Source organism: Strongylocentrotus purpuratus, unplaced genomic scaffold, assembly GCF_000002235.5.
Source record: "Strongylocentrotus purpuratus isolate Spur 01 unplaced genomic scaffold, Spur_5.0 spur5_scaffold_16, whole genome shotgun sequence".
Lineage (NCBI taxonomy): Eukaryota > Metazoa > Echinodermata > Echinoidea > Camarodonta > Strongylocentrotidae > Strongylocentrotus > Strongylocentrotus purpuratus.
Window position 1 is genome coordinate 13328646 of NW_022145601.1, and position 26966 is coordinate 13355611.

The 26966-nt window shown below is 37.9% G+C and overlaps 2 protein-coding genes across 2 annotated transcripts; one reads left to right on the forward strand and one right to left on the reverse strand.

The window, feature by feature from the left end:
* The first annotated feature begins 2589 nt into the window (after nt 1–2589).
* LOC752282 (protein C3orf33-like) lies at nt 2590–6663 on the forward strand. Its single transcript, XM_030987409.1, has 6 exons — nt 2590–2721; nt 3995–4270; nt 4537–4596; nt 4995–5154; nt 5495–5649; nt 6319–6663. Exons 2-6 carry the CDS (start codon nt 4031–4033, stop codon nt 6661–6663), a joined length of 960 nt encoding a protein of 319 aa, XP_030843269.1. The 5' UTR covers nt 2590–2721; nt 3995–4030.
* A 1958-nt stretch (nt 6664–8621) lies between these two features.
* LOC115918053 (glyceraldehyde-3-phosphate dehydrogenase-like) lies at nt 8622–18182 on the reverse strand. The gene is given in 10 exon segments (XM_030986840.1): nt 8622–9866; nt 10431–10528; nt 11920–11988; nt 11990–12086; nt 13653–13747; nt 14736–14874; nt 15663–15872; nt 16187–16293; nt 16859–16958; nt 18104–18182. Coding segments are annotated over 10 exon segments (1014 nt in total). The 5' UTR covers nt 18130–18182; the 3' UTR covers nt 8622–9793.
* Nucleotides 18183–26966: the final 8784 nt, after the last annotated feature.

Genomic DNA, 26966 nt, shown 5'->3' on the forward strand with positions numbered 1-26966 from the left:
TTGATAACAAGTTTTATGAAACAGGACCCTGAAGAGCACCTTTTGTTCTTCTGTAATAATGCACTTGAGAACACCATACAAAAAATGCAGCTTAATTTGGCTAACGCGACGCGACTTTAACTAACCGTATAGTGAAAGCCTTGAAGCGTGCTCCAAAATATATATTCGCAATCGAATTATTTAAAATTATAATTGTCGCTTTTTGAAATTAAATATATGGATATTCTTTAGTAACGGACAGAAAACATTTTTATTTATCTTCACCTTGCCTCAGTATTTATTATGTAAATTATTTGTTGTGAAAATGGAGGCCAATTTCTGCGTATAGTTGACATTAGTGATAAGCGTCTGAATCTGAATATTTTAATCAATATTATATTGATTATATTGATATTACATTTGTATATTTTGTATACTAGGAACTACAAAATAAAAATTATCAAAGGAATCCTTTTGCCTCGAAATTTTACGATAAGTGATTTTCCTGTATAACTTTTGAAAAATGCAAAGAGATCTTGTGGAAAGAAGAAACATTAACAACTTTCTGCTTATTGTCCATAAATTCATGCGTAAATCTTACGTTCCTTTTTCATGTTTGTATTTTATGATTTTATCGACAATATTTGTTTCCGTATAGAACGTAAGAATATAGCATATGAGATGTTTATATTATTACGTATGCGGATACTTCGACGAAGTTAACAAATTTGTACAGTTTAAGTGATGATTATTACACAGTTGAGTACTTTTAAAGAATTTGGTATTGAACGATTGTTGATTTTTGTTTCTCGACATTCCCGTACATGTATTCAAAAGTTCTAAATCGTATTGATGAATGTATAAAACTTTAAATCATTCCTAATCTATTTTGATAAATTGGCTTAAAATATGCAAATGATTGCCTTGTGTGTTGAGTGCCTTAATTAATTAGGCTTATGTTTGTATTTATGAATGTATAAATCATTCCAAACTTATTTTGATAAAATGTTTTAAAATATGCAAATTGCCTTTGTGTGTTGAGTGCCTTAATTGATTAGGATTATAATTGCCTTGATCTTCCAGTAATCAATGAACTGTGGTGTTAAGGCGATCATAAAGACTTTAAAAAAAAAAAACGTAAGGAAAATTCAAAAGCTCTCTGCGAACTTTTGAAATGTGCGAACGTTGTAAAGACCAATTACGTAATCCAAGCATGAATTCAAAAGGAAAAACAATAGGGTATTGAATTTCCCTTGAGTTAGTTCTTCGAAAGTCTTGTGATCGTGTTTTTGTTTGTTGAAGAAAAAAATGAAGTGTTTGTTCATATGATGTAATTTGCCATGTCAATCTAGATTATGTATATTCAATGTATAATACCTAATTCATGTCACATGCAACACCCGGTACCAGGCCGGAAACAGACCGAATCAAATATTACATTATCTCAAAATTAATCAGAAAAAAACAAAGAGTTTAATTTGGAATCTGTTCGGATTCGGTTATGCAGTGTGATTATTGTTTATAGAAGTTCAAAGTCATCTGTTTGTAATGCATTTTCCAGGTACTCTGACCAATATTAGGCCTATGCTTCATTTACAGGACGCCAAACAAATCTTCGATATATTTCTGTTTCAATATCAGCATAAACTTGATACATTATTAATTACGTAACAAAGAACACTGAATTCCAAATCACGCATAAATAAAGCGGATTTCTACATCGAACCGGAGGGGCGTTGGCAAAGTTATGCAATAATAAAGAGTTTTGGTTAAACAAAATATTACAAGAGAAATAAACAATGGCGAGAACTGTAAAGCCGAATATATATATTTCACTTATATGTATTTTGCAAAGGCACACCCTTATTTACCTTCTCTCTTCTTTATTTTTACATCTATATCTCTTTATAATACAAGATGAAAAACAGAGAATTGTTTGTTCTTGTGTATGCTAGAAAGCATCGATATCAATATTTTGCTGTATTTTTTGACAAGAGACATTACATTTTGTACCTAAACTGTATATATGGAAATAAAATCTAATTTTCACAATCTATTGGTGTCGGCTGTTTGTTCCTCCGGACTCCTGTTGGCTAATTAATTGTGGGGTGAGATTTTCGTTTTGTCTCTATTTTGATTTAGAACCAGTCTGAATGGCGTATTTCAAATTGAATTAATGCGAGCGAACGCGTACGTCTCAAGTAAGTTACATATTTTCCTTTACTCATTGGCAGATCCAGGGGTTGGGAACGTGTAAAACACGTTAATTTTACCCTATTTTTCTTCTCGAGATGGGCCCCCTCCCCTGGCGCTCAAGGGGGAAGGGGGTGCGATTTTTCATATTTCTGAGGCCCCCCCCCCCCCACCACCACCAAAAAAAAAAAAAATAAATAAATAGTGCTCACTGATTCACGAGCATTTTTTTAGGACTTTTTTTCTTCCCCCCCCCCCCCCCCAAAAAAAAAAAAAAAAAAAAATTAGTGAGAAAATATTTAGCAGCGAATCAGCGAATCTAGCTTCGCGAGAGGGCGGAGATCGGAAGGTTGATCCAGGTACGGCGCGCGCGGTATATTAAAGTTGAACTGGTTGATCTCACTCCAGCAAAGCATAGAGAGTCAATCTATGATTTTTGGGTCGTCTGGTAACATCTAATTGCCGCAAAAGTCGTGCCGTACTTTGGCCTAGAGATTCAATGGAAGTTCGTGAGAAGGAAAAACTGTCAAAATCAGACCCAGAGTTACGGTAAGAATATTGAAAACTTGTCTTTTATCACTAAAAAGCTACTAAGGGTGGTTTTGGTTTAAAAAAATACTACTTTTTCCAATTCAGTCCCGTATAGTGATAATTGTGTAATTCTATTTCTTACCGTTCTTGATCTAGATGCACAATGCACATGAGCATTGATGACCACTATATGCGTTGCTGGAGTGGTTATTGAATAAATTGGTTATATCATAACCTTGACTTGTCTAGACTGAACCTTACTTGCATGTGGCACTATTTTAATATAAGCCCAGTACATTAATTCCTACATTACAGTATCATTTTCTTTCACTTTGATTCATTTTTTAGGAGTAAATCACTAGAGTAAAGGAGCCGGTAATCGGCCAGCTCCAGTTTTCGGCCGATTGGTTGGATACAAGGTAAAATCCCTCTAAAATACATCGCATAATAGCATAACACATATCCCACACATACTATACAATGCCAGTGTCACTGAAGAACCACATTTGCAATGAAAAATATATCCACATTTTAGCGATGTAATCTGCGGTCCCGCTACCCGAATCTGAAAAATCGAGTATCTTACGTGTGTCTGTAAGAAATATGGGTACCATAAAATGAGCTTTATTTCAAGTATTTTTCAGATTTAGAGCCCGATTTTGTGCTAGTCGCAAGCTCAAAAGTATCTCATCGCATGTATTAAATCAATGCAGCCGCACACCGCAACGCACACATGATATCTCTGTCTAATTCAGATTCCAATATCCGATCACCGCAGTACTAGTTTTCGGCCTGGCGAGCTCCCGGGAGCTCCGGCGTGGGATATCTGCTCCGCCCGCTAGTGCTATAGATCAGCGCGGAAACGCACACGGCGCGTGCGCGCGCTTCCTATTGACTTTGTACATGCGGCCGAAAACTGGTACGCTATGCCGAAAACTGACTCCGAAACAGTGAAAATTGAAATGAATATTGTCATGGCAATTCGTGATTTTTTTCTGGGATTCTTGTTTTGTTTAAATAATGATAATATTTGCTTCATGATTTGAACAAAAAATGATAATAAATAGGAAGTTTAGGGTCCAAAAAATAGGATTTTGTCTTAAGTGGCCGAAAACCGGCTCCTTTACTCTATGCCTTTATCTTACTCCTGTTCCTTTGTTAGTTTGTTTATAGTGCAGATGTTTTTATGTGATCTTTTTATAATATTTTGTTTGTTTGTTTCACAAGTGCATATTGATCATTTGTTATCAAGTGTATTCAGTGCCTTACTGTTCACAACTTTTTTTTCCAGTTTGATTTTGTAGGAGGATTCATAATCGATGGAGAAATGGCATCAGGGAATTCACCCTCGTCTCTCATTGCATCAAAAGAATCCTCTTTACCATCCTCATCATCTCTGCCTTCAACTTCATCATCACAATCACCCACCTCGCCGATAGTAACACAACCACAGACACCATGTCCTCCCCGGGTAGCCATGAAAACGGACGACTTGATATCCCCCCAGCCAATAAATATCTTTGGACAAGTGACAGACTTCCTAGATCGTCATTTACAAGCTCTTAGAGTAAGTACCCACATTACTTTTGGCGATAAACTGAACTCTTTAGGCCACCGCAACAAGCAAATGGTTCGGCAAGATTGGGCTTTGTGAGAAGAAACAGCAGATAAAAATTTTTTTATTGACAACATGACTATGAAGTACCTGCTGTAGCTCTTTAACAAAACACAAAATAATATGATATCTTTTAGTTCAATTCATGCTTGCCCTGTTATGCTTTTGACTATGGCTTTCAATAATTTTCTTCCTCTTTTTATTTGACCCGATTACAGATTTGTGTAGCTCTGCTTGGGGTGACTGGCATTGTAATTATTGGCAGAAGCATTCGAGTGGTAGGTATAGTTTTTTTTATACAGTATACAGATGATCAATGATCAAGATATATTGAATTTCAGCATGACAATAACTACCAGTATACATTTTGTAAATGGAGCCAATTCTTTTTGAAAAAAGCTTGTCATGGTTGGCCTCATTCAATATTTCATAATCTATGACAATAAATTAATAATCAAATATTTAATTTTTATTTCTTCATTTTGTGCTAATATTGAAATATATTGAAATATATACCCCAAAGTAATAGTTAACTCAAACATATACTGGTATACATTTCTGTACATTAAAACTAGACAGAAGTCCACCCTGTTTTAATCCCCGAGTTGTCTTGAGAATAGATTAATTTCAGTAATCATCAAATACCCTAATGCAAGTTTCTTTTCACTTTTGTTAGATGAAAACATTCCGTGCTGCAGCTGACATACCAGAAGAATTTATCAGGAAGCAGATGACCCTGAGAGGAAAGGTCAGAGGTCACCAAGATCACCAACTCTTGGTAGAACATCTTCCTATCATCCGAGGGATGATGGCCGGAACAAAGAAAGGAAAAAGAGGTGGGTTCAAACAATTTTCAAATGTAAAGGTCATTGTGGTGGTGTCGTGGTTTGGTGGTTCATTCACTTGACTCTCAATCCAAGGGGTGCGGGTTCGAATCCCAGCCCAGCACTGACATCCTATGGGAAGACATTCATCCACATTTGCCACTCCGTTTTTTGCCACTAAAAATACCATTTTAACGATTGTATCTTATTTATTTTAAAATCTCATTCGTTCTTTTGGCAATCCCACAAACCCTGACAATATCTAACATTATGTGATTTTCTTGTACTGAGACCAAAAACAAAATCCTAGAAATATATATCTCCCATTTCGGATGTCTCCCTGTGCATTCAGATTCATTTCTGCCTGTGTGTCTGGCAGGAGTCCATGTTTCTGAGGGTGGCTTGACTCACCTAGTCACCATGACTCCTGTTGCCTCCCTGATCAGGTTTAGACTGCTTGCTGTGAACGAGGCACGGCAACTGGAATGCATCGTCACAAGGAGAAAGGTATTGCACTATTGAAGCATGGCAGGCATCCTCACTAATTTTTGTTTGGCAGGTTCAGATTTAAAGTTTTAGAGTCTGAATGCATGAGCCAACTAAACATTTTTGGAAAGTTTAGGGGTCCGGAGTTAGATTTTGAGTGCCTATGTTTCTCAGGTGCCTGTTAGTGATTAGTCCTGCACCATATCACCGTATTTAGGAAACAAGTTTGAAATTTGCGAAAATCTAGACATCAAGACAATAATTTACATTTGCCAGTCTCAACCCAGGTGTAATACATGATTCAAAGTGATTTCTTGATTTCTTTCAGTACCGTAGCGACGCTTGGCTGAAGCGAGAGATTCTGTAGCACCTTGAGTATCCCTTGGGATGGATATGTGTGCAGCATGATTATAGCTACAGTCAAACCTGCTTTAGTGACCACCTGTCTACAACAAGCACATTTTTTGTTTCCCATGAAAATGGTTTCTCATCGAAACATGTACTAAAGACACCTGTCTACAAAGACCACCAGTCTACAACAAGCACATTTTTTGTTTCCCTTGGGCGGTCGCTGTAGACAGGTTTGACTGTATTATTAATTTTAATTTTATGTTTACCATTGTTTATTTTTTGTTATCACATGTTATTCCTGTTCTCCCTCCTGTCACTGTGTCTCTTCACACTTGATAGAACTTTGTATCTTCACTGATGGTGAACGAGTCCTTGGTGAGGCAAGGGTTTGCTCGCGTTAAACCAGCCCATCCGTCAGTTGCGCTCCACCCAACAACCCTCCGACTGATCCAAAGACTGTCCAAGGCAGAGCTCCACGCTGAGAAGAAGGCCAAGGGGATCTGGGCCAAGCCCCCTCTCAGGGAGAGAATGAATGAGAGAGCTCGAGAGATGAAGGATGGGTTGAAGGAGAGGTTGGTGTCCACCATGACGCCTTTCACTGTGGGCATGAATGCCATCAAGGCAGCAGGGGCGAGGGTAGGTGCAATCATCAGATGGCCCAAAAAGAGATCAAAGAATGGTTGACTGGAACTCTTGAGGAGAAGGGAGAGAATGAACGAGAGAGCCCGAGAGGTGAAGGATGGGTTGAAGGAGAGGTTGGTGTCCACCATGACACCTTTCACCGTGGGCATGAATGCCATCAAGGCAGCAGGAGCGAGGGTAGGTGCAATCATCAGATGGCCCAAAAAGAGTTCAAAGAATTGTTGACTGGAGCTCTTGAAGAAAAGTTGTTGCAGGACTTTGGAAATTGCCACCAAAGCAGCAGGAAAAGAGATTACTTCAGAAGGCTAAGAGAGATATAAAACAGTCGTTTACTGAAAGAGAAGTTTAAATCAATCAAACTCTTATTATTGAAAAATAATTGCACTGAAAATATATTCATTCAGTAAAGGATGTCATCTGCTTGTAGAGCTTGTATATCCCAGATCTTGAGAGGTGCTTTTACTTGTGTTAATTTTTTAATTCTCCATTACACAGTTGATCTAACACTCATATGATTGTCATCTGTAAGCTCCCTGGTTTCTAGTGATCATCATTGGGTATATTTGTGATTTTCTTTTATTGTCTACTTTAAAGATAAAGACCAATTATGGTCATGCGATTGCATTGTGAAAGAAACGTTGTGGAATCGATCAGAAAAGGTTGATCATCTAGCATATAAGTTTTGGTGTGTTCTGCAAGGTTCTGGAATCATCAAAATGATAAAGAAATTTGGCCCAGTCTTGGTAAAGTTACAAGCACTGTGCACAGAAAAATGTATATGGGACTATGCATGGGCGATATCTATCAGGTCCAAATAGTTATAATAATTTACCAAATATATCAGTAGGCGGTTTCTTGGCAAAATTTGTATCATCACGTATAGTCAAAACGTATTCTTTCACATGATTGGTAATAAGAGCTTCCATTTCATTTTTTGAGAGGGGGGCGTTTCCAAAACTGACTCATTACCTTTAAGAAACTACAAGTCTTTTAGTGAATGAAGACAGTTTCATCTTTTTTAGATGATTTTAGGGTGTGGTGAATTATCAAAGCTTGATTTGATTTCCTGTATACCTTGTCTGTGTCCATTCATTAGTCAGTATTACAATTGTGTTAAACTCTGCAGTGCCTTTATATCCTGCCAAACTGTATTGAATGAATTATCCGTTTGGTAAATATGAGATAATGCTAATTAAAACCAGTAACACCAGAAACCACCATTAATTATTTAAGTTGAGCAGTTTATATAAAGGGTTACACCAACGAGTCTGAATCATAAAGACTATCCCCCTTTTACTAATAGGGCCTATATATCTATGGCCCAACTTTACTTTTGATCCGAGTTACGCTACATATGATACAATTCTCTCCACTCAATATTTTCTGTCTCTCTCTCTCTCCCCCCTCTCCATTCAATACATTCTGTCTCTCTTTTTTTATCGCTATTCACTACATTCTATTTCACATTTGTAAATGCTTTCTTGATCTATTCGCCCAAACAACAGCGTAACGCATTTTCTTTTTCATATGTATCTGTATATTCAGAGCCAGAAGGGCATTAGCTCTCGAGTTAACACCCTTTTGGCTCCAGAATGAAGAGTCTTCTTTAACCCCTCCTACATTCTTGCTCATTAGGCGGTGTCACAGAGGCCAAAAATCCGGATTTTAGTTATCCTCTTAATTGGCTGTCTCATCAATTATCCCTTCAAAAATCCCTTTAAAAATCCTCTAACGAAGCAAGTCAGCGTTTGACTTAGCGATTGGCTGGCATATGTTTTTTAACAGCGCATGCGCGATGGCCCATCAAAAATTCGGATTTTAGTTATCCAAATTATTTGTAGCCTGTCTGTCACCGACTCAAATTAATAAACTAGATTTCTAAAATCTGGTTCATTCAAGATGGATCAGGATTTTTCTGTGTGACACGGCCTATAGTCTCTCTTGTACCAGTCGCCTCAATCTGAATCAAGTCCATGATATCCCAAGAATAAAACAATGGATTCTTTCTAAATACTTCTGTTTTTATTGAGGTTTATCATATCACATTCACTTGGAGGCTCACACAAACGACACTTTCCAAAAGGGGACAAAAATCTGAAGGAAATACTGCACATCAAATCCAACCCTCTACAAAAATGTCAAAACGTCCAACGTTTGAAAGAAAAATCTACAATCCTGATTGATAATGATGAAACCAACTATAAAATTCAGCATAATGAAACATATCATCTATGGATAAAGTTTTTAATTTAAAGCAGTCATGACTGCCCGACTCCTGGAGCCAGTGAAAGAGTCCAATTCGAAACTTGACATGTTAACAAAAAGTCTTTGATTTTAACAGTTCCTGTGAATTAGAATTTAACATACATTTTCTTTTGAAGAAATTAGCACTAGCACTGTTCGACATGATAGTATATAAGAATCTTCACGAGTATGTGATTTGTTTGATTTTTTTTCTCGTCCTGTGAATTAAGATAGTACATGAAAAAAAAAGCTCCTTTAAAAAGCTGCAATATTACTAGCACTGTTCAACTTAAAATAGTCACTGTACTTTTGAACGTCCATCTGCGTGAGGGAGAATACTTATATTCCATCATTCTTAAAAATATCCACAAACTTCTATGAAGATCGATGGCAACTGCTGTTCCGAGATTAAGTGATACGAAATGCAGCTACCCACATCAAATATGGAAAATGTACACATCGATATCCCCAAGGTAATGAATATAATGCAAGGATTGCTGTAAAACCACTGTAACACAAGACAAGCACAAGATGAATTTGGCAGTATATGTATGACAACCCAATAGTGGTTTAGAGATTCTAACGATCCCACAGACCCTAATTTAAATATTATACTTTCAATTTTTGATGCTTTGCACCAAAACGTATCCAAGAATATGAATTTGTAAAAATCTAAACCTTGCTTAATGTCATACATTGTCGTATTGGAAGAGCCATAACAATTCTACATCAAGCGAGAGGGTAGCACAACAACACCCTGTCCATACTCGATACACATATTGCTTGATCTGTTTTACATTACGTTACGTTATGTGCATGATGACAGAGCTTTACAGACACTTTGATATATTTGTGAGTGGGTGAATTAGGAAGGTTTAAACACTGCGAAGTCATTTGATTATAGGTTTGAGATGAGTGGAACGTCCGCTCATGATGATTTGGAGGCCATGAACAAGATGAGGTCGATAACGCGGAAACTGTAACCGTACTCGTTGTCGTACCTAGGTAAACAAACAAACAAACAAAAAGGAAAGACAACATGACAAGGCAGGTCCAAATCTTATAATAATAATAATAATAATTCTTATATAGCGCACGTATCGACCTTGCAAAGGTCCTCAAGGCGCTCCAACATTACCCAGCTATGTCAGGCTGCCGATTTCGACGCTCACAGCATAGGCGGCACATTACATGCTCTGGAGAGTGGGGTAGAGGAGGGGGGGGGGGGTGATTCATAAAGACTAAGATTGACCTTTAAAGTTGAACTTGACCTATGGCAGGCTGTTATGCCACTGGTTTCTCTCACCAATCTTGACATTGGTCTTTTTAAAGGGGCGTGGTTTCAAATCTACAGGATTTATTTTTGGTGATAGTTCATTTAAGAAAAAGAAGTATTAAGTTCTACGTAAGACTTGAGCAATCGAGAAGAAAACAAAAATCAGGAAAAAAAAATTAAAAATCTGAAAACCTATTTAAATCAGGTAATTATCAGGCCTGATTTATAAAATTAAAGGACACAGAAGTTATCACTATTTCATACAAAGTAACCAACTCTGTGGACTTACCATGTTACTAGTTTTACAAAGTTGTCATTGAGGGCGATACCGGCACCAGCATCAAATATGCTGGAGTGCATGTCTCCACGGAAATCTTGAGAGACAACCTGTGGGCGGAATAACATTATATAATAATGATTAATATACTTATAGTGCTTGGATCCACCATGCACCAAGCTCTAGGCGCTTTAATACATGTACAGTCAAACCTGCTTTAGTGACCACCTGCATAGAAAGACCACCTGTCTACAAAGACCACATTTTTTTGTTTCCCTTGAAAAATGGTTTCTCATTGAAACATGTACTAAAGGAACCTGTATATAAAGACCCCCTGCCTATAAAGACCACTTTTCTTGTCTCCCTTGGACGGTCCTTATAGACAGGTTTCACTGTATTAGTTTCGGCTCTAACTAGGCTACTGCTCATACCATTCAAGCAATTCCTAAATACCGCTTCCTATTTAATACCTGGGTGGAGATAAAGAGTGTACTTCAATATCTTGCTGATAGACCCCAGTGTTGGCCAGATCATGACACCCCCTACTGTCCATGTTTAAAAGGCCAACAAATCCCACAATAGAGTACCGAAACTGTGACATCATACAAATCTATTTTTTTAAGAATTTCTCAATTTTTTCTTAATTTTCCAACATGTTATGAACCAGAGCAATATAACACTGAGTTCCTATAGGAAATCTATTTATTCAGGTGGTCATATCTCATTCAATACTTAACATTTTCAATTGGTTTTCGACATTCAGACATTATTTTTTATTCTTTCTGAAAATGGAGAAAAATTTGAGAAATTCTGAAAATAGATTTTTGATGACGTCACACTTCACCACTCTATTGTGATTTCATTTTTTTAATCATTATAAACCTCAATTACAACATTTTATGATTAAATTTACTTAACGAATGTATTTGCAATATCTTTCAAAAACGCGCTTCTAAAAGGATCATGCAATACGTGGTAGGCTCCAGATGCTTCGAATACTCCATGGTAATGACTTAATATTGCAGATTACTCGCAAGTTAACAATCAAGTCCTGGGTTCCGTTTCACGAAGCCTTTTTTCAGTGACAAATAACAGAAATCAGTGACAAATCTGCTGATAACCAATCAGAAGCAAGGATTTTCAGTAGCTTATTACAAAAACTGTCATTTGTCACTGGTGACAAGTTTTGTGAAACACCCCCCAGGCGCACACCAGTTTTAGAAGAATTTGCAATAGAGTACCGAAGCTGTGACGTCATAAAAATCTATTTTTAGAATTTCTCTTTTTTTTTCTTCATTTTCCGAAAGAGCATCAAAAATAATGTCCAAATGTGAAAAACCAATTGAATATGTTATGTATTGGTTGAGATATGACCATCTGAATAAATATACTACCCATAGGAACTCAAGTGTTATATATGCTCTGGCTCCTAACCATGATGACGTCACACTTCATCACTCTATAGCATTTGACAAGAACATTCAAAGTATGGGAAATATACCTGGTCCTCTGTGTATCCTAGGTACCGTCCGAGTGCCTTAGACTCTGACGCAGCCTTGACGGTTTTTTTTGATGGTGTCGTAGCTAGCAGGCTTCTTCAGACGGACAGTCAGATCAACCACCGAGACGTCGGGGACGGGGACACGGAAGGCCATGCCGGTTAGTTTCCTAGAGAATCAAGAGATGATGAATGATTACATAATAGTAAAAGTCAGTCACATATGTATTGCACTTAAAGCTAAAGACTAGTTATGGTCATGCGATTGCATTGTGAAAGAAACGTTGTGAAATCGATCAGAAAAGGTTGATCATCTAGCATAGATGAACTGCAAGGTTCTGGAATCATCAAAATGATAAGAAATTTGGCCAAGTCTTCATAAAGTTAGAAGCACTGTACACAGAAAGATGTATATGGGACTACACACACGTGCGCGACACATGCATTTCATATCTCTCAACAGGCAAGAGATACACTAATTTACCAAATATATCAATTAGTAGGCGGTTTCCCGTCAATTTTTTTATCATCATGTAATATTCAAAACATATTCTTTCACATGATTGGTAATAAAAGCTTCCATTTCATTTTTGATGGCGTTGAGGCGTTTACCTTTAAAGGTAATACAAAGTTTTGGGATATATTGAAAATTGGGTGGATAGCGATTCTTTACAATTTTGATATATATGGATGCCCCTGTGGATTTATTATAAGCACTCAAAATTTAGCCCCTGAAACACTTCTGCTTTCGAGAAAAATTGAATATAAATATTTACCGGTGCTCCCGGTTGGTTTGGATAAATTTAAAATAGGCCGTACAATAGTAGCTGCGACCATGAAAATCTCAGAATATGTAGATGTGATATATAATTTTCAAACGGGAATAGCTAATTGATGGATTCTAGTCTAGAAACATTGTTTTATAGCTTATTCAATATTTTGACTTTGAGAGGGAGCTAAACAACATAAAGAGTTTATTATTTACAATTTCATAACTTTAGACTCAATTTCAACCGCGAAAACGATCACTGAATATTGTAGGATATCTGCTTCCAATATGTTCATTTGAACCTAATTCATGACCCCATACTAAAACTTTGTATTACCTTCAATACTAAAATGTTCTTCTTCTAAGAATTCCCAGAATGTATGTGGTACAACCCCAGTCTTTGGATTCAATTGCTTATCCGCATCCGATAGTGCACAGGCTCCCCTTCCCAAGGAGAATTCCGGCCAGGTGCCAATTTACAAGCGTACACATGCCAACCCAAATACATTAACGATTTCATCCTACCGGGTACCCATTTAACACCTGGGTGGTGAGTGGCAAATGTAGATTAATGCCTTGCCAAAGGACATCAGTGTCATGGTGGGAGTTTAACCTCAAACCATGTGATCCACCCACCTGATAAGTGTAAACTTCCCCATGAGAACTCATGCTTTGGTGATTGACAAAATCCGTTATCGGGCGAATACTTGAATGGTGTTAAAGCCCCACTACACTACTTGTAGCTACTTGCTTTCTCTATATAGAAAACAATGCCTAACGGTGCCTGTTGGTCCCCCATAACCCTTTTTTTTAAATGTTAATTGAGAGCTGATTTGATGAGATAACCACCTGTCAGTGACCACGCTGGGAGGTCTAATCCCTCCTGGCCAAACTAGTGCAGACAGGCTTTAAATTCCCCATTACACATTAAATTCAAGGCAAGGGAAAAAGGGGTTAGGTTCTTTACCCATTGAGTTCTGGGATGACCTTTCCAACAGCCTTAGCAGCACCGGTCGATGCAGGGATGATGTTCTGAGCAGCACCACGACCATCGCGCCATTTCTATAAAGAAGAGGAATGAAAAAGTTTGTTTTCCCTTCATGGACTAAGCATCACTTTACGTACTCCAATAGGTATCATATTTTAGTTATCACTAACCTTATCATTATCAACTTCATCAGAATCCCCCCCCCCCTCACCAGCACCATTTTCATGATCATGATTATCATCATTACCACCATCATCATCATCATCATCAGCTCGCAGAAACGTATCAGGATTAGGATGTTAAAGGGAGTCACTCGTCAGTTTCCATGTGCAGAAGGCCATAATTCGCTGACACCAGACTTGGTGAATAAAAATCATTAACGTGCGTACAGGTATTAGGTCTGCACACAGCGAACCCGTAGGCCAATCGATAATCACCCCCTTGCCCCCTTGTCTCTCTAAGGGCGCGTTCATGCTTGATTTTGAAGGCAGAATCAGGCATCTGTTACGCGTTTAGTTTAAAACACGATTGCGTTCATGCTCACTTTTGTAGAATCACTAAAAAACGGCGATCACGATCACCAATCGTAAACTCACAAAAAGATGCGTTTACAATTTGTAAACGCGTTTAAATGGGGTCAGCGCACTGACCTCTAGTGGGTCTACGTAGCATGCACAGTGAAGGTTTGCGAATCCAGCTGGAAGACCAATTAAGGCCACACAGGGAGAATTGCCTGTAGGAGCCAGAGAAGTGAGCATGAACAGTACACCGTGGAACTGCGATTACGATGAGCGTTTACGATGAGCGTTACAAATCGCTCATTCTACCTTCAAAATCAAGCATGAACGCGCCCTTAGAGATCTCCGGGTGAGGGCAAAGTGAGATAATGACTTTACCATGTAGGGGAATGGGTGGAAAACAGTACGTTACATAAGGCCTGCTGGTCATCAAACTGAAGGCTAATTCTGGTGATTGGCAGCACCTCTTATTGGGTAAACACCAGAACGGTGTTGAATTTCCCATGAGAGCTAACTACTGAGTGTCTTTAAGAGTACTGCCTACCTTTGCGCTGGGTCCATCAACGGTCTTCTGGGTGGCGGTGTAAGCATGTATGGTGGTCATGAGCCCTTCTTCGATGCCAAAGTTATCGTTGATGACCTTTGCCAAGGGAGCCAAGCAGTTGGTGGTACAGGACGCATTACTGGATAACGATTTAACATTAATCATTAATTAATATCACCATCAAATAATTATATAATCATATATCACTAAAATCTACATAACAGTAATGTTAAAGGCATCGTTTAACAATGTTAAATCTGAGATGCACGGCCCTACGTGTTATCAGTGTCTGTGATATGGTGTCATATTGAAGCCCAAAAAACAAAAAATCCCGCTTCAAAATGATTAAGAAGTGCCTCAAAAGAGTAAAAATCTTTCAGTGACCGGTTTTACCATACTCGTTTTCCCCAATAGACTGTAGTGTTATTAAAACCATTTGGCAAACGGTTTTCAAAATTTGTAATTTCAATCATAAATATCTTGATAATCAGACAAGCGATTGGCTTGTAAAGGTTTATAATTATCACTGCAGCATGAGCTAAATCCAGGATTTTGTTTCAGAATCTGAGACAAAGTTACCGGATCCCAGTTTAAGCCATTAGTTCTGATTCCTGAGTTGTAGAAACATTTTTATCAACCTGGACAAGGCACAATGACACATTAAAAATGGCCACCACGGCCAATCATTCAGTCAATGCGCTGTTTCAATGCAGAACAAATTATACAAGACCATTTTCTTCTTGAGTCAATGAAATTTCTGATTTTCCCCTCATTTTGGTGATTTTTCTCACATTCCCTGACTGGAAAATAGAGAACCCATTGCCAGGTTTTCTCTGATTTTACTGATAACTGGGAATCATGTTTTACTTTTCTTTGTAAATATTACTTTTTCAATCCTGGAATTTAAATAAAAGGAAATCAACCAACCTGACAATATTCATGCTTGCTGCTTCGTACTTGTCCTCGTTGACACCCATAACAAACATGGGTGCATCGGCCGACGGAGCGGAGATGACCACCTTCTTGGCTCCACCGCGCATATGAGCCGAGGCCTTGTCGATGGTTGTGAATACACCGGTGGACTCGACCACGTACTCAGCTCCATTCTCACCCCATGGAATCTCAGATGGATTCATTCTATTCAAGAATTAGAGAGATGGATGGTGGAGTCCTCGTTAAGATGAAAAAGATATTATTGTGGGCTTTCTAATTCTTTGGAAGATCATTGTAAAAATGTCCTCCGGAAAGGAATGCTTTTCAAGTGCCCTCCTGTTGAAATATTACAAGAAATCTTTGAAAAGGTTTCAGTTCCCATGTGCAGTTCATGTGATATTCAGCAAAATGGGGTAGGTTTCTACTTTCCCAGAAATAAATATGAGCTTAACGTAAATGTATCTATTTCATAGCTTTTATAAACATTATGATTATCATTATTATAATCATCCACTTACTGTTGGAATACTTTGATCTTTTTTCCATTGACAATCAAGTTCCCGGATTCGCACTTGACATCACCCTTGAATTGTCCGTGTGTGGAGTCGTACTTGAACATGTAGACCTAAGCAACGTACAGAAAGATACAGAGTTAGTCTTAGATCAGTAAGATCAAATTAACCACGGTCTAAATTTGCTTTATTTCATTTTAATTTGCTAATGTATCAAGAGTAACCAACAGCTCAGCCTGAGAGGGTCACTTTACAAAGTAATAACGTAACTACAAAGTCATTTTACATTATAATATTGAAATGAAAAACAAGTAAACACAAAGCGTAGCATCCCGTCGCAGGATAACAAATGGCCTATATACGTCAGAACAAGTTCCCTCCATTAGACTATACTATTATATTACTAGGCAAGGAAATAACCACATTTTTGCATATAATTAGGTATTTTCACATATTTAATGAGCTATGACCTTTCACCTTTGACCTACATACTCCGAAATCAAACTTAGGCTGTATTTTGATACCATGTAGCTTCATATCAAATTTCATTATAATCTGTCAAACATTACTAAAGTTTTCAAATGGAAACCAGATTCGCATATTTAATGAGCTATGACCTTTGACCTCCATACTCTGAAATCGAACTTTTATACTTCCCCTACTTTTTGACGTTCTTACCATGTACTCAAGGTCAATGAATGGATCATTGACTGCCACCACCTGAACCTCAGAGTTCTCGAGTGCTGCCCTCAAGGTCAGACGACCGATACGGCCAAATCTAAGGAGAGGAAATGAAAATGATTTTAATGATCTGGTTTCATTTACATGATCATTTGAACTTTATCATATTGTACATATTTGTAGATGTAATAGAAACTTATTGTGAAGGGAGTGCAGCTTCAAGGAATGTAAAAGAAAATATAGAGAAGAGAGATATATGGAGAAGATAGAAAGATAGATAGAAGGGAAGGTGAGATAAGTGATACATGGATTCATCAAAGCAGCTAGGATTCATAAAAAATCAAGTACATACAATTGCATACCTATAATTGGAATTTGCAAAAACAAAATTGGACTAAGCATTGCTGGATGGAATGGACATTTTTAGCGTGGGAATTCTAAAGTTATAATGTCTAAGAGAAAAAATCAAATCAAATCAAATAGGAGGGGGTATTTGTTTCTTTTCTTTTTAATTACGATACAATAAGAATAATCTTTCAATGTTATCCCTTGACAAAATTATGCCTACCAGTACAATGGAAAATTAAGCATGGGGTCAAGGATTACACTGTCAAAGAAAACGAAATACAGTCAGGGATCAGAAGATCATTTCCACGTGAAAGTATCCAGGAAAATAATTGCATTAACCGAATCCTAGGGATGTATCCAGCTTGATGATTCCAAAACCTCAAGGTATTTCACCAATTATTATTCATACCCTTGCCAAGTTTTGTAAATGTTTGATTTTGTGAAAAAATGATTTGTACCAATTCATGTTTCTTGAGAATGTGACATATCAAAGCTTACATCTAAAAGTATTCCACAAAGGCTCTAATTAAACCAGTCCACCTTTCATTTTTTAGTTACGACAAACACAAAAAACATCAAATTCACAAGGGGTATGAAAACTATGAATAATTTAGTTGTGAACTGTATGTGCTACGTGCTGAAATTTTCCAATCACTTCCACACAGTTTCTTTCACAATGCAATCATAACACAGGGGGGGGGGGGGGCATTTCACAAAACCTGTCATCAGTGACAAATGACAGTTTTTGTTATAAGCTACTGAAATCCTTGCTTCTGATTGGTTATCAGTAGATTTGCCACTGCTTTTTGTCATTTGTCTTTGAAAAAAGGCTTTGTGAAACGGGTCCCAGAACTCAACTTTATCTGTAAGTTTAATAGGAGACCTTGTACTTACCCATTGATGCCAACCTGAATAACCATGGTGATTGAGTAGTAGTGGTTTTGGGGTTATGGAAGAATGATGAAGTGATGATCTGAAAAATAGAAAAGAAGACAAGAGAAGATACGTCACCATATATAATTTTGAGAGCTGGAAATGATGAAAAGTATAAGCCAAATATGACTTGAGATTCTGTTTTAAAATGCTGTTAAAAGTTTAATTTATGTGGTTGGTTGGTTGTTGTTTTTTTTTACCAGACTGCTAAGAAAGCATAAATGCTTGTAAGTAAGCAACCAGACGGCCGACGGCTTTAGGTCCTCTCTGAGGGACCTGGAAATGAGGATTAATGCCTTACCAAAGGGCACTAGCGCATCGACTTGGTTTCGAACCCGGGTCACTGGATTACGAGACCACTGCTCTGCCGACTGAGCGATCGCGCCTCTCGGAAATAGATTAATTACAAATGAACACTTTATCATTCATGTTATCAAAACATACAAAGCTTTTAATGAATAGTCAGGGAATAACATCAAAACACATTCAAAAATTGTCTCCAACAGAAAGATCTCTCAAGTTTTCAATTTCACCAAAAACAAGACGATTGCAACTGTATCTCCTTTACATGCCCCTGCCCTACATTCAGTTAAGGAAATGGATGGAATTATTCTTGAAATATCATGATGGAAACAAAAAGTCTATGATTACATGTTAACTAACGAAGTCATATTAATTGTTTCAATATATATTCCAAACCTTTCAATGCTCTTCTGAAAATTCTGTTGTTTATTGAAAGGAATTTAGTTTTAGACCATCCTTTGATTGATGATTTGAATATAGAAGCTTACTTTTGGGGGCTATTGGTCACGCATCAACAAGACCAACACTAGATAGATAACAGGTCCCTCTTTCACAAAACTTGTTATCAATAACAAACCACGAAAACTGTTATAAGCTACTGAAATCGTGCCATTTGATTGACTGAGAGCAAATTTGTCATAGAAATTTAGCATTTCTTATTGATAACAAGTTGTACGAAACAAGGCCCTGATTGAACGAAGATTTGCATTAAATTACTCTAAATGGCACAAAAATCAGTCAGTTTTGTTGATTTGGCGTTGTGACCGAGGTATCATCCCAAGTTGTGCCTTTCTGATGGCAATTTTAAAGGCCATCTGTACTACATTGTAGTTTAGCTAGGAGGGATTAGACCACCCAGGAAGGTCACTGACAAGCGGCTATCTCATCAACTCACCTCTCCATTAACATAAGAAAAAGATCATCATGGGAGACCAATGGTCACCGATTTGGCATTGTTTTCTATATAGAGGGAGCAAGTAGCTACAAATAGTACAGTAAGGTGGGTCCCTACATGTGAATATTTAGATGATCTATTCAATACTGGTCTGTTAAAAAGCACACGCCTTATGCCACGTCACATGGCGTATCATCTGGCTATACTGCACCGATTGTTTGAACAAAACAGACCACGTTTGGAAATGCAAACACAATTACCCACAAATGCCCTGTGCATTTCAAAGGAGAGCTAATGAAGCATAAACACACTTTCAGTTAGCAAGGCCTGGACCAACTATAGGCATACACTGTGCATGTATAAAATATTACAGGGTACCTTCTGAAATAAAAATCCAGGAATATCGTTGTTAAATAGGCCATCGGCCAATCGTAGCATTGCATTAACTCAGGGGCGGATCTAGCTTTTTGCTAAGGGGGGGGTTGACCAAAATAATGACGATGCGGAGCATCGTCCACGAGCCGCAAAGCGGCGAGCCGATTTTTTGGGGGGGTGTTTATTTGAACCCCGTAAGTGATGTTTTCCTGGCATCTATTAACACAATGGAGACCATAAAAAGCTGTAAAAAAAGATGCGAGACTGGATTGCCGCAACTTCTTTGCCCTGTTTGCTTCCATATTGCTTGTCACTACACTCAGACCAGACTGATAAAAAAGTGAGCAACTTGAACAAGTAATCCAGGAAATGAGCAACCCAGCTCAGCGTGCGTTGCCAGGTTAAATCTTCACAAAATCCCCACCCAAACGACACTTAAAATATCCCCAAAGTTGCCAAATTTTGACAGAAAATCCCCAAATTCGTTTTTCATAAAACTCAATATTATTTTCATTCCCAAATATTTATTTTTCATCCCCAAAGACTTCAACAATCCCCCAATTTTTTTTTTTTTTAATGTGGGGATTTTGGGGATGAGAATCGGCAACGCTGGCCTAGCTTGTCACTTCGGCGGTGGACCGTGTCCTCAAAAAAGCTGATGGGGGGGGGGCAAGGGACTCTGTGACATTTGTTCGCCCAACCCCCCCCCCCCCTCCCCCCAAAAAGAAATAATAATAATAATAATAATAATAATAATAATAATAATAATAATAATAATAATAATAATAATAATAAATGAAATAAATACATAGAAATAGAATAAAATAAAATTACAAGTTTAAAAAAAAAGATAAGATTTAAAAAAAATGGTCCCCGGATTTTTTTTTGGGGGGGTTGCAACCCCCCCAACCCCCCCTCTAGATCCGCTTCTGCATTAACTGTTCATGAAGCCTTAATTGTTCAGATACAAAGTGGTAAAATGTGGCTTATTTTTAATGACATGAAGTGTAATTTATGCCTCACAGTTAAACACAGAGCTTAGTGAATAAACAGTGAATTAACACCTTCCTTGCACACAGAAACGTGGCAGAAACCCTAAACGGCAGCTTTTTGGCGGGGGTTTACCGCAGCATATATACCTGATCAAGCCTTATATGGTTACATGATGAAACAACGAAGTAACTATTGTTAAACAACGAAGTAACTATTGTTCAGTAAATATCTTTCCTAAACCAGAGAATCTTTTATAAACAAGTATTTCCTTCCTATAAATGTATTGTGCCTTGCAAAAGTGAACAATGGTATAATGTAAGTCTGGAAGTACATGTAACAGCATTAATACTGTATTCTATAATTCTTTATTTGCAATTCTTAACATTTTCATTTCCTTATTTTTTACTGTATGTATAAAGTGTGTCCAGCTCAAATTTCCTTCCCTGATAGAAGAAAATCAAGAGCACAATGTCTTTAATTACGGTATCCACTTGTATTTCTATTCTAGTAATGCGCCAACTCCATGTGACTAATGTGTTTGAGGCATTTAGTAATTAATGTAATGTTTATTCTAGTCTCCAAGCATGTTTAGGTATTTTTTATGCACACTGTACCATCCCAACACAAATTAGCAAAACGTTTCTGTACCGGTATTCATTCATTCATTCAATTATTGCATTTTTGCATTATCCTACCAAATGAAAGCTTTCAATACCAGGGTAAGGGTGACTTGCCTGCAGTGCAAATTTGGAAGAGTCATCCTCATTTAACCCATTGTCTACTTGAACTGGGTGGATCATGTATTAAGCCTATATGGCAGGAGAGGATTCAGCAGTCAAAGAGTTTTAAAAAAGGAGTATGTGTCAAAGAATGTCCTCCAATGGGTTAAAATATATAAATTACTAAACAAATCGTGTTCGGCATACATGTACATGTACAGTATGTAGGCCTACATGTAAGCTAGTAGCTACATGTATATATTTGTCTTATACCCTGTTTAAAACTATTTTTTCAGTATTCTGCAAATGCTTGACTCAACGTGATGAAATTAATATTTATTTTTCGGGGGCTACTTTTCAACCTTGTCTGCATGAAAATAACATTCTAAAATTTGTTTTGCATTGAACTCTATGCAAATTTTCGGGGGCTCTTCTCTGATTTTCGGGGGCTCTTTTGGGCATTTCGGGGGCTATTTCGCCCTGAGCCCCCGTGTATTATTTTCACTGCAGTGAGTCTACAAATGCTCTGCTATCAATGAAGATGCAGCTACGTGCCACATCGCATTCACTTGACAGCCAAGACAACTCTGCACCTTTGTCGTGTAATGAGTTCATTTTGCCTTCAATCTATCCAGCACATGTTCATGGTAGTCTTCTACCCTCTACTTGAATATGAAGAGACTCACGAGTGTCATTCATCTAAGACGCCTTATGTTGGCTTGAGTCTGGAGTGGCGGGGAATTCGACCTTAAAGTATAGACCCGGGTATGTAATTACATCCTGCGGTGCTCCTACGCATACAGTGTAGATCGTAGACTAACTAGTTATACAGGAAGTCTGGATCATTTCGTACAGAACTTCAGATGAACTCTTTTATTCAGACCATGTACACATTCATCCTATAGGGGAAATTTGATAATTTTCATATCCAATGCCAAGTCCATATTCATAAGAAGTTTTATCACTTTTAGAAGTACTGGTATTTTTCATGTTGATCGAAATGCAGAATCTGACTGCAGCCTTTTATCTTCTTCTGACTATAGGAAATTCATACTAAACTTGAATAAAGAAGCTCTGCAAGCTCTGCTTTTCAGTGGACCTCTCCATTTCTTCAAAATATAAATGCAGATCAATTCATAGTTCAATTTTGTCTTCCTCAAACGTATAAATTACTGTTAAGATTTGTTTATTAAAAATGTAACTGTGTTTTGTATACATTGAGTTCGTTATTATGTTTTGTATACATTGGATTCGTTATTATGTATTTTTTTTTTTTGGAAATGAAAAAAAAAATGAAATGAAGATGAAAGAATAATGGCATAGCGGAAGGAGCATACAGACTAGATAACAATATCGTATATAAAAAAAAGTAGTTTTGATGAGGTCAGTTGACATCTGACCGACCATCAGTGCGTACTTTTGATAAGCCCCGCCCAGTTACATGATTTTTATATGACATTCAGACTAGAATGGGATGCTGATTCTTTTTTTCAGATTTTTTATAAATAATGGTGTTACGCTATTCAACATTTTATTTTACGTTTATTTATTTAATGTTCAGAAAAAATCTATTACTTTTTGTATAGCTATACGATGAATTCTGGTAGGCTGAACGAGGTATGTTCACTATTCTTCAAATTTACACATGTATAATTTTTCTATCAGCATTAATTACCCATTCATTGATGCACTAGTCTGTCTAATAAAAGGTCAGTAAAAGGTCACCAATGAGGGGGTGCTTGATAAGTGGCTGTCACAGTGAGATGAAGATGGGTTTCATCGCCTACATAAGAATATTAAGAGGCCTCTACACATGATCATGTTCCGTCTGTAAATTCCATGCTCATTGATGACATTGTAGTGTTGAAGGTTGTTAAGAGAATTGTTGAGGGGCTACACTAGTTTGCATAGTAACAGTGCACCCCATACGTTCTGTACTTGACCTGCCAAAGGCTGATAAAGCTAGGTTCTGCTCAAGACTTTATGGAAAAGTGTTTAAGTGTCAAATCAGAGTCTGTGCCTGCAGACTAGGGCTAAATATTGTCCCACTAATGAACATGTGCCTGTAGGGGACCGATACCCCAGCCACATCCACAAGATCGCAAGAAATATATACATTAGTACTTAAAGGGATCCGGTAACTTTGTCTTAGATCCTTTAGAAATAATCCTTGATTTAGCTCATGCTGCAATGATAATTATAAACCTTTTAGGTCAGTCAGGAACTCCATGACTTTTACAAGCCGATCGCCTGTCTGATTATCAAGATATTAATAATTGGAATTACAAATTTTGAAAACCGTTCGCTGAACGGCACTTCTTGATCATGTTGATCATTTTGAAGCGCGATTTTTTTAGGGCTTCAGTATTACACCATATCACAGACACTGATAACATGTACATGTAGGACCGTGTAGCTCAGATTTAACATTGTTAAACGATCCCTTTAAATAGCAAAAATTTCAGTGGTTATCAGTCATTTTGGAGGCAGACCCATGGTAGATGAAAGAGCTATTCTTTCTTAGCAGAAATTTGTATTCATCATGCCTCACAATACATTACATTGCACATACCTTTTTAGAATTGCAATTTATTTGTTTGTCAGCAAATTTTTGCTTTGAAACGTTTAACTTCATTTCATCTACTATATAGTATCTCTCTAGCATTTTTTTCTTTGTTGGGGGGGGGGGGTGTACTTATTTGTATTGATCTGATGCTTTTGTTTTACAGGTACTAGATTCTAGATCTATGTCCCATTGGCAGGCCAAAGCAATGAAAAAGACTTTTTTGAACCCTTTCTAGTTTCTTCAAATTGTTTTTAATCACTTATGCGTGCGCGTGGAATATCAATATGCATCATATGAGTTGCAGTAAATGAAAGAGGAGGATCTAAGCTTTACAAATATGTGTCATTTATTAATAATTATTTTAAATGAAGTTATGATAAAACATCGATAATTCTCGGTTTTTTCTGGGACGCATTTATGGCGCTGGCGCTGGCCGCTGTACATGCACCTACGTGCGAATATGAGCTGCAATTATGGATCCCAACCTTTCACTTCACTGCATTGCAGATTATAAACCTCCAATAAACACTTTCAAATCTCATATTCACGACTAAAATCACACTCAAACCAACAACAGAACTTTCAATCATCCAAATATTCATCAAAGAATAATATTAAACAATTCTACAAAGAAATATCGAGATATTTCGAGTCAGATATGTGAAACACTTACCTGCTCTTGGTCCGTCACGCGTCAGGCTGATGATGGTGGTACGGTGTGACCTGCGACCCAGCGATGAAATCCGGGATTGGCCCGGAAGTTATTTCCGAACAGGGAGCTAGAGGTAGGCGTGGCATATAATGCAACACATGCACCACTACACGTGCCCACATAATTTTACCAGGGAGCTGTGAATTTATAAAAGAAAGGGTCGTTTTTGACAGCATGAAAGCTTTCCCGAACTGGCTTGCTTGACGTAGCATCAATAATGTATGCAGAGTTGATCCGAGGTCTTGTATTTCATTCATTAATAACAGGAAAACCCTCGTCACTAAAGCTTTAGGTCCCCAGGACATAAATTTGAATAATTATGTTAAATAGGTAGTTTAATTGGCACCAGGTCCCTGTTTGAAGGAACCCTTTGATTTTGTCAGTCGCTGCGCGTATTAATGTCTGCACTATGAGACTAGGCTGACAAAATACGATATAGGCATTGACAGGGATAGAGAAGGCCCTCATTTTTTTTAGGAATTGTGGTAATTAAGTGTCAAATTAGAGTCTTTGCCTGCACTAAAATATTGGTGCCTGGCGCGGCGTGCGAAATGGATCATGACATGATGGTCCGAGTTCTCTTCTTATCTCCATGGTCAGATGATGTGACATGTAGTCTAGGCCTACTGTAGTTAGTAGGTCAATGATCTAGGTCAGCCATTAATTTGACTGGACGTTGGACGAGGTGTGTTAGTTGACGGGGGGGGGGGGGGGGGTCGGGTGCTGCAGCCCATCCAAGATTTAGAATTTCGAAATTGTATAATTTTTGGTCATGTTAGTACATAGATATCACGGGTTGCGTCGGCCCATAATAATTTCGGTGATGACAAAACGTTGCTCGCTTGCAAAATGAAAAAAATAGAAAATTTATATATTCGACTAATATAGCCATCGGCTCCCTCCAGTTCCCGGCGCGTCATTTTTTCTGCGGCACAGATTGGTGCTTTTTTTTTAAAAGAGGTCTTGATTTAACCCTAACCCTAACCCTAAACTTTCCCATATAGGCTCAACACGCACCTAACCCCAATCTGTGCCGCAGAAAAAAAATTATCCCCCGGGAAGCGTTATTGAATAACGCTTCCCGGGGGATAAGTGTGTCCATCAGTCCATGTATATAGCGCAAGCTCGCCCACACACATTTCATTTGTTTTAGGGATTTCCCCTCCACCCAACCTAGGCCTGTGTGTGTGTGTGTGTGTGTGTAATAGGTTTTTCTGACGTGTATCAATCAGATATGATTATTTACGTCTGGGGACCGACCTTTTACGTCATCATCCGACAGTTCACGTTTTTATACGATTATACGGTTTATTACATAACAGCCGCTATTGTTATTTTTGTTGTTTATTCGTTTTTGTTTTGTTTTTGTTGTCTTTTTATAGGACACAATGTAGAAGCTTGCAAAGTTGCAGTAGCATTTACTTTACAGAGGAGGGCTGGAATGCCGGAAACTCCGACCGACTCCTAATATCTGGATAAATTTATTGAATTTGTTGGTCATGTTTGAATATTGCCATTTATTTATTGAAGCATGCTATAGTAATACATGCCTCGAGAATCATCTAGCCTGCTAGATGCAGGTGGGAAAAAGATTTAGATGAAAGGCAAGGTAAATACATAAATAATAGTACATAGAATAATCAGAATAACTAGAGTACTAGTTCCCCATGCAGTTGTTCGTATTTGGCCGGTATTTGGCCAGACTGGCCATTTTTTCACATCGATATTGTGACTCGAGTATGATTTTTTCCATATCATTCTATTGATTCCTCCATGGTCACCCTCTCTCTCTCCCCCCCCCCCCCCCCCCCCCCCCCCCCCCCTCTCTCTCTCTCACTCTCCCTCTCTCTCTCTCTCTCTCTCTCTCTCTCTCTCTCTCTCTCCCCCCTCTCTCTCTCTCTCTCTTTCTCTCTCTCTCTCTCTCTCTCTCTCTCTCCCCTCTCTCTCTCTCTCTTCTCTCTCTCTCTCTCTCTCTCCCCCTCTCTCTCTCTCTCTCTTCTCTCTCTCTCTCTCTCTCTCTCTCTCTCTCTCTCTCTCTCCCAGTATCCCCCCTCTCTCTCTCCCTCTTCCCCTCCGTCTTCTTCTTCTCTTTCTGCCGTGTTCCCCTCTTTCCCTGTTTTCACTCTCCCACCCAAATTGTTATCATCTACCATCCTCATATTGTCATCCTTCCACTGTTGTTTTTATTTGTTTTTATTTCATTGTTTGTGTCCGTCATGTTTCTTTGACTCCATTTCTTTCAAACTTGATTTATGAATGTA